Source organism: Cnephaeus nilssonii (assembly GCF_951640355.1).
Source record: "Cnephaeus nilssonii genome assembly, chromosome: 19".
Lineage (NCBI taxonomy): Eukaryota > Metazoa > Chordata > Mammalia > Chiroptera > Vespertilionidae > Cnephaeus > Cnephaeus nilssonii.
In genome coordinates, this window is record NC_137090.1 from 39776627 (window position 1) to 39793084 (window position 16458).

The 16458-nt window shown below is 52.6% G+C and overlaps 1 protein-coding gene across 1 annotated transcript; it reads right to left on the reverse strand.

Annotated features, from left to right (window-relative positions):
• Positions 1–4020: 4020 nt before the first annotated feature.
• Positions 4021–7847, reverse strand: ASGR1 (asialoglycoprotein receptor 1; the record flags this gene model as incomplete). The annotated part of the gene is made up of 8 exons (XM_079798121.1): positions 7658–7847; positions 5740–5856; positions 5505–5600; positions 5355–5426; positions 4762–4848; positions 4522–4670; positions 4342–4448; positions 4021–4195 (listed from the first exon to the last, which is right to left on the reverse strand). Exons 1-8 carry the CDS (start codon positions 7722–7724, stop codon positions 4021–4023), a joined length of 870 nt encoding a protein of 289 aa, XP_079654247.1. The 5' UTR covers positions 7725–7847.
• Between the last annotated feature and the right edge of the window lie 8611 nt (positions 7848–16458).

Sequence of the window (16458 nt, forward strand, 5' to 3'; positions counted from 1 at the left end):
TGTTGATTTTCTGTGTAGATGGTCATATAGTTTTATCCCTTCCTTTCCAATTCTTACTCCTCTGATGCCTTTTCCTGTCTCACGCACTTTCGTCAGGATGATGTTAAACGGCAGCAGTAATAGCGTGGCAGACCTCTCATTGGCCCCAATACCCATCCTCCCCTCTTCTCTGCACCAGGCGTCACAAACATTCCTGCAAAGGGCCACATGGCAAATATTTGCCAGCTTTGTCGAAACTACCCAACTCAGCTTACAAGGGGAAAGCAGTCACGAGCAATACGTAAACAAATGAGCATGGCTGGGTTCCAATAAAACATTATTTGCAAAAACAGGTGAGAGCCACGGTTTGCTGACTTCTGCTCTATGTCAATAGAAAGCCTGAATTGTTAGCTGAAATTGGCCATCCAATATAATAAAACCCTAATATGCAAATGGACCGAATGGCAGAACGACCGGTCACTATGATGCGCACTGGCCACCAGGGGGCAGACGCTCAACGCAGGAGCTGCCCCCCTGGTGATCAGTGCGCGCCCACAAGGGGAGTGCCGCTCACCCAGAAGCCCTGAGCCCAGCTCACGGCTGGCGAGCGCAGTGGCTCTGTGACAGCGCTAAGGATGTCCAATTGATGGCTTAGGCCTGCTCCCCACGAGAGGGCACAGGCCGGCTGAGGGACCCCCCTGCGTACACATATTTCATGCACCGGGCCTCTTGTCTAGAATAAAGAGTGCACTACTCAGCCACATTTTCAGCTAACTGTGGCCCTGGGTTGTGGACTTGATCCCCAATTGTTAGCTGAAATTGGCCATCCAATATAATAAAACCCTAATATGCAAATGGACCGAATGGGGACATGCAGGAGGCAGCCAATCAATGATTCTCATCATTGATGTTTCTATTTCTCTCTCCTTCTCCCTTTCTCTCAGAAATCAATAATAAAAATATTTTTTTTAAAAAAAATCTCTATCTGAAATTAGTTAAAATTTGCTTTATGGCCCAGTATTTGCTCAAAATTTTTAAATGTCCCAGTATACTTGAAAAGAATGAGTATTCTGTAAGCAATGAGTACAGTGTACTAAATATGTCTATTGCATCATAATACTACAACCTGAAGTTCAAAACATGTTTCCTTGGTGATTTTTGTTTGTCTGCTTGATCTATCAATTGCTAGAGAGGTGCATTACAATCTCCTACTGTAAATGCAGATTTGTCCATTTGTTCTTGTACTTCCAAAACTTTTGTTTCAAATATTTCATGGTCCTCTTATCCCATGCACATATATTTAATACCAGTGTATCTTCCTGTCAAATTAAACCTTTTATCACTAGGAAGTGACTTTCTTTATCTCTAATAACACTTTTTGTTATAAACTATACTTTGTATGATCATTACTTTGGTTAGAATTTGCCTGCAGATCTTTTGCATGCTTTTGCTTTCAACTTCTCTGTTTTAGATGTGTCTCTGGGGCATACGGTTGGAGTTTATTCTTTATTCTGTCTGGAAGTTTTTTCCCTTTAACAAGGCCAGTTAGTCTTTTGCATTTAATATAATCAGCAACATATTTGGATTATGTACTAACCTTTTAGTTTGAGCTTTTCTTATCTACCAGTTTTATTTCTTTTTTTCTCCTTTCCTTCCTGCCTTAAATTAACATTTTTTTCTTCATTTTTTCCCCTTACTAAGGGTGGAAGTTATAAACTTGCTTCTAAGAGATTAATCTAAAGCAGTGATGGCGAACTTATGACACGCGTGTCAGCACTGACACGCGTAGTCATTTCTGATGACACGCGGCCACATGCCGAGGATGAAACATTTGCTGCTCCTAAGGATGAAACATTTGCGACTAGAGTCTTGGAGTTAGTTTTTTCCTCAAAGTGACACACTACCCGAGTTATGCTCAGTTTTTTGGCGAAGTTTGACACACCAAGCTCAAAAGGTTGCCCATCACTGACCTAAAGATTACAGCGATGGTGGGGAAACACTGCCTGAGTCCGCTGTTTCAGACCTGGAAGTGTTATCTGATTAGATCCTCCCTATCTGCACTCTGACCTTCCTCCTTTCTAAGGTCATGTGTCTGTGTGTTGTTGTTTTTCTCCTTCATATTTTTGTTTTTTGGGGGCGTCTTTTTGGTTAATCCTCACCCAAGGATATTTTTCCATTGATTTTTTTTAGGGAGAGACAGAAACAGAGAAACATCAATGTGAGAGAGACATATCAATTGATTGCCTCCCACACACACCCTGACCAGGTCCAGGGATGGAGCCTGCAACCAAGGTAGGTACACTTGACCGGAATCAAACCCAGGACCCTTCATCCGAGGTTCAACGCTCTATCCACTGAGCCAAACTGGCTAGGGCTCCTTCATGTTAATTTATCCACCTTTCCAAGAATCAGAATTTAATTTTGTAGGTCATATCTACATTTTTATATCCTAGTTTATTAGTTTTTGCTTTAAAAAAAAAAACAAAGTCCCTTTCTTCTATTTTGGGGGTTTATTTTGTTACTCTTTTTGAAGTTTCTTGAGTTAAAACAGCTTATTGCAACTCATCCTTCCTTATTTTTTTTAATATATTTTATTGATTTTTTACAGAGAGGAAGAGAGGGATAGAGAGTCAGAAACATCGATGATAGAGAAACATCAATCAGCTGCCTCCTGCACACCTCCCACTGGGGATGTGCCCGCAACCAAGGTACATGCCCCTGACTGGAATCGAACCTGGGACCCTTCAGTCCGCAGGCCGACGCTCTATCCACTGAGCCAAACCGGTTTCGGCCTTCCTTATTTTTTAAATAAATGTGCTGAAGGCTCTGCACGGCTCCTCCCGGGAGCTGCGTTAGACACCCACACCTCAGTGTATGGTGCTCTCCTCGTTCGTTTCTAATTCACTTGCGTCTACTTTGATTTTCTCCTAAAGTTTATCTGGAAAGATGGTGAGAAAGGCATATGTCCTACTTTTGGTTCTACTTTTGTTTTCATGTCTAACTGTGTTTTATTGTGGTCCTTTTTAGAATTAGTTGGGGACTTACTTGTGGCTGATTGTAAATGTTTGCTGTCAAACCCACAATTATCTGTAAAGTCTTGATCTGTTTGTCCTGTTAACCCGTCCTGGGCTGTGGATTCTGCTTTTCTGGGGTCTCCCCTGCCGTGGAGCCGGTTTTCCTCGTGAGTTTGGGGCCTCTCGGCTGGGGCTCAGCTTTGACTCACGGCGCTGGTTGCCTGTGGACGCTGCTTCTCTCCACTGTGACGCTTGCAAAGGCGCCCAGAGCTTCACCTGGAGCCTCTGAAGCACCTGACACCGGGCGGCGCTGCTTGGGGGGTGCTGCTTGGGGGGCGCTGCTTGGGGGGCGCTGCTTGGGGCACTGCTGGAAGGATGGTCCCAGCCCAGCGCCGTGTTCCAGCTGAGACTCGGAGAGCAGAGTAACTGGCCCTAAATCACACGCCTGTAAACAGCGAAGCCCTCCCTCCGGCCGAAGCCTCAGCTCTCAAGCTAACCCAGCACCTGCCCAAGGCTGCCCCGTGCCAACAAGTCCACTCCCCATTCTTCTTTTTTTCCTTTTCTTTGTTTATTGATTTTCTTTAGAGAAAGAGGAAGGGTGAGGAATAGAGAGGTGGGAACATCAATGATGAGAGAGAAACATTGATCGGCTGCCTCCTGCACGCCCCACACTGGGGATCGAGCCCTGACCGGGATTCGAACCCTGACCTACCGGTTCATAGGTCGACGCTCAACCACTGAGCCACACCGGCCGAGCCCATTCCCCATTGTTAATCCCTCATAATTAGTCAACTCAGGATGTTTCGTATATTTCTCTTTTTACTCAAAAAAAAAAAAAAAAAAGTTGACAATAACCTGCAAACCGTAGAAAGTGGCTTAGCTCTCCATCTCCCCGCCCTTCCTCGGACACCATCCTCTCCCCTTCCCTTACAACCTGGATGAAAATCCCCAAGAACTGGCAGGAGGCCCCAGATCGGAGGGTCCCAACGTGAGGCGCCTTCCCAGGTGAAGGCGTGGAGGAAATAAATTAGGGGGGAGGGGGCTGCGGGGTGGGCCTGCCCAGCTCCGTCTCGCAGACCCAGCGGTAGGGCCTCCGGCAGACGTCGTCGTTCCAGCGGCCGTCATCGGTGAGGTGGGCACAGTCCTCGCCGCCCCCAAGCCCGTGCCCGGTCCAGTCGTCCGGCTGGTCTGGCCTCCAGTTCCTAAGAAGACCAGACAGATTGGGCCCCAGGAGGCCAGGCCCCCACAAGCCGAGGAGCCCCTGCTGCCCTTGGGCCCGCCGAGCTGGGCCGGGGGGCGCAGGGGAGGGGGTCGTGGTGGAGGCCGGCCGCGCGCAGCGCACACTCACTGGAAGCCCTTCTCGTAGTCTGTCCCGTCCACCCATCTCCAGGGCCCGTCTTGGTCAGTGAGGCCCATCCAGGTGTTCACAGGGCCCATGTGGTGCTGGACAAATTTCTGGGGAGAGAGGAGGATGGTGACCTCTCCATGGAACAGCCAGGCTCCCCGACGAGCCCTCCGGAGCCCTCACCTGCTCCTGCCAGGAGCCGACCACCACCAGGTGCCCATCCTCCAGCTGGCAGTACTTCTGAGCCTCGGGCCAGGGCTTCGCAGTCCGAGAGAACCAGTAGCAGCTGCCTTCATGCTCCACCCAGTTCACAGGGCAGCAGTTCTGAGAGCCTGGGAGGGTGCAGAAGGAGGTGGGGAGGCTGAGCTGCTGCCAGGAGGGGACGTAGGCATGAAAGCGGGCTGGGCATCCCTGCCTCCTCACCATTGCCCTGGAGGATGGCCAGCTGACAGCTCAGGCTTCGTATGTCAGACACAAAGGTCTTCACGTGGAACAGCAAGCTGGCGTGATCTGGGGGGACAGAGGGCGGGGGGGGGGAGTGAGGAGGGGAAGAGGTCGGTGTGAACACTGGGGGCGGGAAGGGTCTGCGGCGTGTGCAGGACGGAAGGTCAGTCACAGGTGGCCCTGCCACACGACCCCTTGGTTTGATGGAGAGAAAAGTTTCTGTCAATAAAACGTTTGAGAATTGCAGGGCGGGGGGAGGGGATTTGTTGTCAAGACTCCTTGGTTTGGCCCAGCCGGTGTGGCTCAGTGGTTGAGCGTTGACCTAGGAACCAGGAGGTCACAGTTTGATTCCCCAGCCCGTAGGGGGTGTGCAGGAGGCAGCCAATCAATGATTCTCATCATTGATGTTTCCATCTCTCTCCCTCTCCCTTCCTCTCCGAGATCAATAAAAATACATTTAATTAAAAAAAAAAAAAAGAAAGAAAGACCCCTGGTTTGGCCTGAGAGACCCAGTCAGGGCGCATGCCCTGTATTCTACACGTAGGCACCGGCACACGGGCGCCCTCTCTGACCTTGGCTCAGGTCCTGCTGCTGTTTCTCCAGTTGGGACTCCAAGGACTTCATCTTCCTGCCCACACCTCCTCCTGGGGGAGAAACTTGCTCAGTGTCCCAACATCCCTAGCGTCCACAGCCCCCCTCAGCCCCAGCCCCAGCCCCCTCACCATGGATGCGCAGGTCCTTGACCTCGGCCTCTGTGCTCGCTGTGAAGTTGCTGAACGTCTCTCTCAGGGCCCGCAGCTCCGCCTTCAGCGTGGAGTCTGGACAGGAGAAGGTGTGAATTAGACAGAAAGAGAGGGCTGTGTCCACTATCATGGCTACCAGCACTCCCCCCACCACTGCTCCCCCCAACCTCCCCCCAACATTGCTCCCTTCCCTGCCCACCCCTGGGGCACCCACTCTGCGATCCGATCACACAGACAACCACCAGCAGCAGGAGGCTGAGGCCCAGGGAGAGCAGGAGGAGGCGGGGTCCGGAGCAGAGCCGTTGGAAGAGTGGTCGGGGAGGAGGCGGCCCTGCAAGAGGAGAGGGTCTCAGGGCCGTGGCAGAGTCTGGGGCAGCGCTGGGGTCCTGGGCGGAGAGCAGGCTAGGGCTCCTCTTGTAGACTCGGAGGAATCACACCGGTTAAGAAGCATGAGCATGTCCTAGCCAGAGTGGCTCGGTTGGTTGGAGCATCCTCCCGCACACCACAAGGTCACAGTTCAATTCTCAGTCAGGGCACATACCCAGGTTGCTGGTTCGGGCACGTGCACTTATGTTTCTCTCTCTCCCTCTCCCTTCCTCTCTCCCTAAAATCAATAAAAGTACCAGCTGCATGGCTCAGTGGTTGAGCATCGATTGACCTATGAACCAGGAGGTCACAGTTCGATACCCAGTTAGGGCACATGCCCAGGTTTCGATCTCCATCCCCAGTGGGGGTGTGCAGGAGGCAGCCGATCAATGATTCTTTCATCAATGAGTCTCTCATCGTTGATGTTTCCATCTCTCTCTCCCTCTCCCTTCCTATCTGAAATCAATAAAAATTATTTTAATAAATAAATAAAAGCATGTTGTCAGGTGAGGATTTAAAAAAAGAAGAAATATGGGCAGTGGGCGATTGAGAGGCCAGAGGCATCTGGAGGTGGGGAAGGGAAGGGGGTTGCAGATGGAAGCAAAGCTTTGACCTGCCCTAGCCCTACCTGGCCCTGGGCTTTGGCTGACACCTAGTGGCCTGACTGTGTCAGTGCAGCTGATGAACCTCTTCAGAGCCTTGAGGATGGAGTTTGTAAGCTGGAGACCAGCTGGGGAATCAGGGCTCCTCCCTGACGGTGGGGCAAGAGATAGAGGTTTCTTCCTCCCTCCACGGCTCTGGCTGGGGGCAGGAGGAGAAGGTGGGGTAGCCAGACTTCAGGTCCCTCAAGTTGCTCCCACCAGGCAGCCCTGTTCTGTGAGCTGGAGTGTGGGAGGCCTCCCCTCCATTCTCGCCTCCCCTGTATCCCCTTTCCCCATCCAAGGTCACTGCCCACTCCCACCCCCCCGAGAAACTGGATCCTCGCTCAGCCCCAACAGCATTCCTGCTCACGTGAGAAAAAATGGGGGTCTTTTTATTATTGCTGTTGATGATGATTTTTAGATAGAGAGGGGGGGGGGGAATCAATGTGACAGAGAAACTTCAATCAGTTGCCTCCTATATGTACCCCGACTGGGGATCGAACCTGCACCCTAGCTATGTGCCCTGATGGGAACTGAACCTGTGACCATGGTGCTCCAACTGAGCCACACTGCCCAGGGCGCGGGATCTGTTTTTCGAATGTAGGAGGGCCTCATCCTCCCTCAGATCAGAGATCCCTCAGCCTCTTCACAGAAATCTTATCCTTTGACCAAACTGATCTCACACACACACACACACACACACACACACACACACACACTCACACACACACACTCACACACACACACACACACACTCTCTCTCACACACACACACACTCACACACACACACACACACTCTCACACACACTCACACAGCTCCCTGGTGTTGAAAGAGGAAAGGAGGAGGGCCTAACTTCTTTCATTACCTCCACACTCACGGGCCCACCCCCTCCCCAAGGCCCTGAGAAGTGGGTGGCAGGGCAAGGGTCAAGGGTACCATCCCCAAGACAGGGCCTCCAGCCCCACACCCTACACCTCCCCTGAGAGGGCAGCTCAGGCGCTCGCTAAGTTCTTGTGACGGGGCGGCCAGAGGCAGAGGCAGGGGGCAGGAAAGAAGCCGGAGCGGAGGCAAGGAAGCCAGAGCCACCCAATGCTCGCCCTTCAGAAATGGCGGCGTCCCTCACCTCGTCTGACCTGATGGTCATTCTCCTCGTTGTCCAGATGCTGAAGATCTTGATATTCCCTTGTCATGGTGGGGCTGGCTGGACCCCGGACTGGGTCAAGGCTGAAGTTAGGGTTGAGATTGGGACTGAACAGAGTTGGGGTATGGGGTCCTTTCCCTTTCTAAGTGATCTGTGGCTACGTGCAGCCCTCTCTTCTTTCCCTCATTCCATCCCAGGCCTGTCCCCCAAAATCCATCCCCTGGAGTTTTCCCACCCAGCCCCTCACCCCTGACAGCTGGTCCCCTCCACCCCTCCCCCAGCTCACCCCAGTCAGTCCTCCGGCCTTTCTTCCCCTTTTACTTGCTGGTGGTTTCGAGGGTGACTCCTGGATCCCTCAATGCTGTGCAGATCCCAGGCTAAGAAGGAGGCTGAAGCCTGGAGAACGGGGGTGTGCAGACAGCCCCGGACAGTGGGAGAGGGTCCATACAAGGGCCTGAGCCCCGAGCTTACGCGTGTCTGCTTGTCTGTGTCCCTAGTGTACCGAACCTGGCATCGCCAGTGCCAGGGACTTTGGACTTAAACAGAGGTGGAAGTGGATTTGGAACCCGGGGATGTGTGGGGGTGGAAGCAGGGGGATGGGTTGCCTCTGCTTCCCTCCCCAGGGAGGGGGAGTCTCCCGGTCTGCCCCCCTCACCTCCACATGCTGGTCACCTCACTCCTGCTGGCGTGGTTTGGGAGGGGAAGCCTAGAGGGCCTGGGTGCAGCCCCTCTGTCCCTCACCCTTGTCCCGTCTGCCTCTGAATTCCCGGAATTGTTCGTGTCTCCAAACGTCCCCGGGATCAGGAACCCATGCATTCTTTGCTCTTGCCCAACCTGGGCCTGTGACCCTGGCATCTGAGCCTGGGCCCCAGCTTCCTGGGGGGCTCTGCCTCCAGACTCCCCAGCTCAGGCTGAGGGGCTTCAATCTCCTGGAGAGTCAAGTTCCCCAGCAGCATGGGGGAGGGGGGGCGAGATGGGGGAGATGTAGGGAGAGGCAGGAGAGCAGGCTTCCCCACCGCACCAGAGATTGGTGCCAACAAGCCTCCATTGACGCCTGCTGTGCGCCTGGGGCTCTTTATTCATTAACTCCTCTCATCCCCAGAGCAGATGAGGAAACTCAGACCCTGAGAGCTAAGAGCTAACCCAGGTTCACACCGCAGGAAGCGGCCCGGCCCAGCGGGGACCGGAATTGGGGCAGCCTGACTCGAGAACCTCGTGCAGGCTCCACAGCTGGGCCCTGAGGTCTCAGAGATGGCTCAGTGGTTGAGCATTGACCTATGAACCAGGAGGTCACAGTTCGATTCCAGGTCAGGGCACATGCCTGGGCTGCAGGCTAGATCCCCAGTGTGGGGCATGTAGGAGGCAGCCAATCAATCATTCTCTCTCATCATTGATGTTTCTATCTCTCTCTCCTTTCTTCTCTGAAATAAATAAAAATATTTTTTAAAAAATAAAATAAGCCGAAACCGGTTTGGCTCAGTGGATAGAGCGTCGTCCTGCGGACTGAAAGGTCCCAGGTTCGATTCCAGTCAAGGGCATGTGCCTTGGTTGCGGGCACATCCCCGGTGGGGGGTGTGCAAGAGGCAGCTGATCGATGTTTCTCTCCCATCGATGTTTCTAACTCTCTATCCCTCTCCCTTCCTCTCTGTAAAAAACCAATAAAATATATTTTAAAAAATAAATAAATAAAATAAAATACTAGAGATAATCCTCAGAAACGAAAAAGTTGCTAAAAACAAAACTATGCCACAATGGTAGTATATCTACCTATGCACTCTGAGAATTCATCCACCGTTTACATTTATTCCTTAACCTTTTGCACTCGGATGTCGAGTGTGACTCGACACAGTTAGCATTAGAATAAAGGAATCGAGAAAAAAGCAAGCGAGTGCAAAGGGTTAAAGAATATATGCCTTGCCCTAGCTGGTTTGGTTCAGTGGGTAGAGCTTTGGCCTGAGGACTGAAGGGTCCTGGGTTCGATTCAGACCTGGGTTTTGGGATTGATCCCCAGTAGGGGGCATGCAGGAGGCAGCCAATCGGTGATTCTTTCTCATCATTGATGTTTCTGTCTCTCCCTCCCTCTTCCTCTTCTTTTCTCTCTGAAATCAATATATTTATATTGATTATATATATAATTTTTTTTAAGTGTAACTGCAGGGCTCATAAAGAGTTGCAGGCAGGATAGTGGTGAAGTCAGATCTGTAAGCTGATGGCCTGGCCGTGGAATAGGTCATGGGTCAGAGGTGGGTTACTGAGAGGAGGGAGTGAGGTCAGGAGGCTGCTGGTTGGTCTCAGTGAGGCCAGACAGGAAGGTCGCTTGGGCAGGAGCTGGCAGAGGCACGGCGTGGACCTGTGGCTGCTGAGTGTGCCGTGAGGGGGGATGGGCAGGGGGCCGGCAGCAGCATGCCCGCCAGGACCCCGAAGACTGGTGAAATGGGTCTGGAGTCCACAGAGACTCCGGGGCCGGAGACACTGAAATCATCATCTTGGGTGCGACCCAGATGTGGCCAGTGCCCGGGGCGACTTCCCCCCCCCCCCACCCAGTGAGAGGGCACAGCGGGAGACAGCAGCCAGGACAGTCCTGCCCCAGGATTGCCCGTCACACAAACTGAAGACAAAGTGACCTCAGGGCCAGCTCTTGGGAGCCGGGGTGCCAGGTTCAGGCTGCCCAGGAGGGGAGGATGGCTCCGCTAGGAGTGAGTCAGGAAGGGAGACGTGCTTCCAGGCGGGGGGGGGGGGGGGGGGGGGGGGGGGGCAGCCTGGGCAAGTGAACCCCGACAGGAGGCGCTGGAGGTCCCGGGAAGGCTGTTCAGGGGAAAGCCTTGTGGGGCGGCGGGAAGAGCCTGAGGCCACTGTCAGATCTGAGTTCACCTCCCCACGGCTGGAGAGCGGCCTTAATGCTCATCTCAGAGTTATCGCCACGGTTAAGTGAGAAAATGAGGGGAAAGCAGTGTGGGACACGTAAGTGCTGAGCGCATCCTGTTTTCATTCCTCTCATCACTAGCAGCAGCGCCAGCAGCCGAGTTCCATCTCCTTCTGGGGGAGAAGGTGGTGTCGCCCCACATCCCAGAGGGTGGTTAGCACCTTCCCTGGAGCAAGCCGGGCGCTGGGGTGTCGTCTGAGTTAAGAGGGCCACCTGGGCTCTGACCTCCCTCTGCCCTGGCCCACCCCTCAGCGCTTGCCGCAGGCCCTCGTTCTTCTTGGCACCCCGCAGACCTCAAGAAGGGGGGAAGGGACAGATGGGCAGAGGGGACAAGAGGAGGCTCAGTGCTGGCTTTCCACAGAGGGTGACCTCTGGTTCCCCAAATCCAGGAGAGGCTGGCGGGTGGCACTGCAGCAGGAGATACTGGAGCCTCAGGGCCAGGACTAGCAGCCAGGGAAGAGGGAGCGCCCGGGCTGCAGGAAGAGAGGACCGCTGCACCCCAGTTTAAACAGGAGCCGAACCCCAGGGCAGCCTGCGGTGCCCGGGCCCGCCCCGCCCGGCCCTCTCCCCCGGCTCTCTCCGCCCTCCCCCACCGCCTCCATCCAGGCACGCCCCTCCTCTCAGTCCTGGGACTCCAGGCTTCGGTGACCCGGGGCCCTCCCTGCTCCTCTTTCCTGCTTGACTTTTATCTTTTTTTTTTTTTTTTTCCTGCTTGACTTTTAGAAAAATTTAAAACTCCACGTTTCCAGGTTTTATTTAACTTTCAAGTTTCCCCAGTAACTGCGACTAGAACATGAAGTCAATGGCAATCACGATTCCGTGTTCGCCCTGACCGGTTTGGCTCAGTGATTAGAGCTGAGGACAGGCTGGGTGAGAATTTTAAAAAAATATGATTACCGTTTCCTAAGTGTGCCAGGAAGGGTGCCTACGGCTTTACATGGATAATCCCCTTTATTCCTCACCGGAATCCTGGGAGGAGGATGGTTATTGTTCCCATTCCACAGCTAGGGAAAACGAGGCTCAGAATAAAGGTCTTTGCCCAGGAGGCACACACAGTGACTGCGCATCTCTCATCCTGCCCTCCCAACCTTATCGGGACTGGCTCTCTGCTGCCCCCTACCGGGCCTTCTCCACCAGCATGGAGGGGGAACGCGGCTGCTGCCTTCTTACAGCCTCCAACAGGACTTCCTATGGCACTATTTTACTTTATTTTTTAAATATATATTTTTATTGATTTTTCACAGAGAGGAAGGGAGAGGGAGAGTTAGAAACATCGATGAGAGAGAAACATCGATCAGCTGCCTCCTGCACGCCCCCCACTGGGGATGTGCCTGCAACCAAGGTACATGCCATTGACCGGAATCGAACCTGGGACCCTTCAGTCTGCAGGCCGATGCTCTATCCACTGAGCCAAACCGGTCAGGGCTTACTAAAAGATTAAATAGAGGGCCGGAGACCATGGGATACCAGGATACAGGCTTTATTGAAGATCACCCTGCCGGGCCGTCTTCCAGAAGGGAAAAAGGGCTGCTCTTTTTTGGCGGGACCCGAGAAGACCAAGAGAGGATTCGAGTTCTCCCTCTGTTCTGAGACAAGAAAGATAGAGGCCGAGGGTGTGTAGGCAGAGGGAGTCAGTGAGACAGTTGCATGGAATTTAGATAAGATGTCTCTCCCCACTAAAGGGGTGGGGCATTGGGGAATAACTAAGAAACAGTGTGTGAACTGTATTCCCTCAAATGTACAGAGGAGGGGTTGGGTTACTAGAGGGTTGGTCTTTGTTCCCGAGACTCCCACAATAGTAGTGGTGGATGGCATTAAGGGGCCCGAAAATTCGGGCAAGGTGGAGTATGTGGCCCCGGTATCAACAAGAAAAGAGACCTGCTTACCTGCCACGCGAAGTTTTACCCTGGGCTCCTGATGCGTGATCACCACCGGGGCCAGAGACCCAGGGCCCCGTCAGTCCTCTGTTGCCAGTCCCAGCAGATCTGTTGTGGATCCGGATGTGGGGGTTTTCATTAGAGAGGAAGATCCAGCCCCCCTTCGGCGACTGGGGCAATCAACTCCCCAATGTCCCTCCAATCCGCAGCGCGGACATGGGCCGGGAGGGGGTCTCGGGTTTGGGCATTGTCTTGCCCAATGTCCCGGCTGTTTGCATTTAAGGCAGGCTCCCGGTGGGATTGGTGTAGGCCTTCCTTGGGATGTGGAACCTTGTAGGGCCTTCCCCAGCATAAGGTAATTTTCCTGGTCTCTTTTTTTAAGGTCCTCCTTTTCCTGTTCTTCTCTATTATGGAAGACCTTAAAGGCCACACTAAGAAGTTCCCTCTGGGGAGTCTCGGGCCCATCCTCAAGCTTCTTTAGTTTTTTTCTTATGTCTGGGGCTGACTGGGATATAAAGTGTGAATGTAGTAAGGCCATACCTGCTTGGGAGGTAGGATCAATACGGGTATATTTTTGAAGCGCCTGTGAAAGGCATTCAAGGAATTCTCCAAGGGAGAGAGAGATAGAAACATCAACGATGAGAGGGAATCATTGATCGGCTACCTGCTGCACACCCCCCACTGGGGAACGAGCCCACATTGATTGGGAATCGAACCCTGACCTCCTGGATCATGGGTCAATGCTTAACCACTGAGTCACACTATCCAGGCCTATGGCACTATTTTAAAAATCCATAGAAAGTCCTCAGGCCTCGCTATTCTCTGATCCAGCTATTTATCTTCCTTCCCCCATCCTGCCGCACCCTCGTCCTCCGCGGTCCTCCAACAATCCAAACTTCTTCCTACCTAGCTGTTCCTCTTTCTACCCCGCACACACGCCCACCCAGGTTTCCTCATCATTCAATCTCAACTCAAATGTCCCTCCAAGAGGTGTCTTGGGACCACCCTGTCTAAACTAGCAAGGACACATACCCAGCAGTCTTTTTCTTTGCTTAATAGCATCATCATTATCTTAAATTATCAATAGTCCTTTACTTCCTACTGTCTGCTGCCCTCCCCCCCCCCCCCCCGGGCATGGGCCCCACGTTCCCTGAGGGCAGGGACATTGCATTCCCAGAATTTTAAACTCTACCTGACACCAAGGAAGATACAAACCGGTGTTTGTTGAAACAACAGAGGGGGCACGGAGGGGCCAGAATTTGAGCCTCAGTGCGCCCATCCATTCACACACCGTCTCCTTAACCAGCCGAGGACGAGCTTCATAGATTTGGGAGACTACGTCCCAAACTGCTAATGGGCTTCCCTCTGAACTGTGTGGAATGAGATGGAGAGGGAAGGTTTTTCTGAGTCACATGTATTTCCATATTTACTTGAATTTTGGTAAGGTACATGTATTAATTTTGTAATCTAAAAAATAATGCATGTGCCCAGCTGGTGTGGTGCAGTGGTTGAGCATCAACCTATGAACCAGGAGGTCACGGTTTGATTCCCGGTCAGGGCACATGCTCAATCCCCAGTGTGGGGCATGCAGGAGGCAGCCAATCAATGATTCTCTCTTATCATTGAAGTTTCTACCTCTCTCTCCCTCTCCCTTCCACTCTGAAATGAAAAAATATTTTTTTAAATGCATGCAAAACTAGATAATTTCACCCCTCCTCTGTGAACCCTCCTTAAGCCTTAGAGCCAGACACCTCACCTGCACACCCCTTCCCAGCTCTGATGTCTCCCTTCAGCTAATGGCAGAGAACATCAGCACGGCCTCAAAGGTGTTTCTACACAGAACCAAGCTGAGAGGATTATTTGAAAAACATCGTGGGGAGCAGAGCTTCTCCACCCAGCAAGACATCAGAATCACCTGGGAGGCTCCCCGAAATGCAGAGTCCTGGCCCCGCCCCCAGGACTGGGTTCCGTTGGACAGAGGCCTGCACAGCACTGCGCACGGCAGTCCAGAGGGAGCACGCCTCCGACTTCCCTGCCTCTGTCCCTGGATCTCCAGGGCTGGGGCAGCCACACACCCCAGAACCGCTGCCGGGGTGGCGGGGGCGGGCGGCGACGGGGAGGGATTGGTCTTTGCATCCCACTCTGCACTCGTGGCTGGGAAACTGCCCTTTTGGTCTGGCCGGCGCGCCCAGTGGTTGGGTGTCGACTCCTCCACCAAGAAGCCGCTGGTTCAATTCCTGGTCAAGACACCTGCCCTGGTTGTAGACTTGATCCCCAGTGGGGGAGGCAGCCGATCGATGTTTGTTTCTCTCTCTCTCTCTCATCAAAACCTATGCCCCGAGTCAGAGGGGAAGGGGCCGTACCACTCTGGGACCCGCAATGGCTCATTTCTGCTGCAGCTGAGGCCTTCGTGGGGGAGCCTGCCAGACTGTGAGCAGTGGCAGCAGGGAAGCTGAGAACCCCTGCTCTCCATCGGAGGAGCCTCAGTTAGGACTCATGGCCAGGAAAATCTGACTCCCTGAAAGGACGAGAGGCCCTGGCCAGGTGGCTCAGTCGGTTAGAGCCGTGGTCAGCAAACGGCGGCTCTCGAGCCACATGCGGCTCTTTGGCCCCTTGAGTGTGGCTCTTCCACAAAATACCACGGCCTGGGCAAGTCTATTTTGAAGAAGTGGCGTTAGAAGAAGTTTAAGTTTAAAAAATTTGGCTCTCAAAAGAAATTTCAATCGTTGATATTTGGCTCTGTTGACTAATGAGTTTGCCGACCACTGGGTTAGAGCATCATCCCCACATGCCAAGGTTGTGGGTTCAAGCCCCAGGCAAGGCACACCACAAGAGGCATCCAATAGTAGCAAATGCATAAATAGGTGGAACAACAAATCCATGTTTCTCTCTCGCTCTCTCCCTTCTGCTCTCTAAAACCAATAAATAAAACTTAAAAACTAATGAAGGGACTAGAATTTGTCTTTATATCTAATAATAATATATGTGCATGTGTGTGTATGAAATACAATAAGTAATGAACCATTTCCTTTTCTGCCTGGTCTACCAGGAGGAAGCTCAGAAATTATCTTTATCCTCATAGCTACAGCAATTGTTTCTCATATTTTTTTAAAATATATTTTATTGCATTTTTACAGAGAGGAAGGGAGAGGGACAGAGAGTTAGAAATATCAATGAGAGAGAAACATTGATCAGCTGCCTCCTGCACACCTCCCACTGGGAATGTGCCCGCAACCAAGGTACATGCCCTTGACCGGAATCGAACCTGGGACCTTTCAGTCCGCAGGCCGAACCGGTTAAGGCTGTTTCTCCTATTTTTATCTTTAGTATTAAGTTCTATTTTCCTACCCTATTAATTGCAAAACTGCTTCAAATCTTTTCTGTAGAGATGAGGCATAAAGAAATCCAATGAGTAAGTATTTACACAACATTTCTCATCAGCAAGCTCTGTAAGATGGTCGCCAGGGCCCAGCTCTGGCCACAGCTCCATGAACACGAACAGAAAGTGTCCTGTGTTTCCCTTCACAGACCTCACGCTGCCTGAGGGGACCACAGCCTGGGGAGGGGTCAGGGCTGAGCTTTCAGGAACTGATGCCTCTTTGTAGGGACGGAGCGCCAGCCCCTCCAGGCTCATCCCTTTTGCAGGTTCCCTCTAAGGCCCCTCCAGACCCTCTACCCTGGGGGGGGGGGGGGGGGGGGGAGCGTGTAGAGAAGGATCTGACTTTACCGGACTCAGCCCTACACTCCCACCCTGTCTCCCTCCTCACCCAAGTCCCAAATGATCAGGCCACACACCAGGTTTCAAGTATCTGTCTCTTCCTTTCACTCTCTCAAAAGAAAATAAATAAATAAATTGCAGAAGGCGGCAGCATTTCCAGTCTTCCCCTGGACACCCAACCCCCACCCCCACCCTCCCTCCCACATTCCCACTCCCTAGACCCATCCCTCCCCTTTCCCCAAAAAAAAATCCCAGGGGAAAAAAA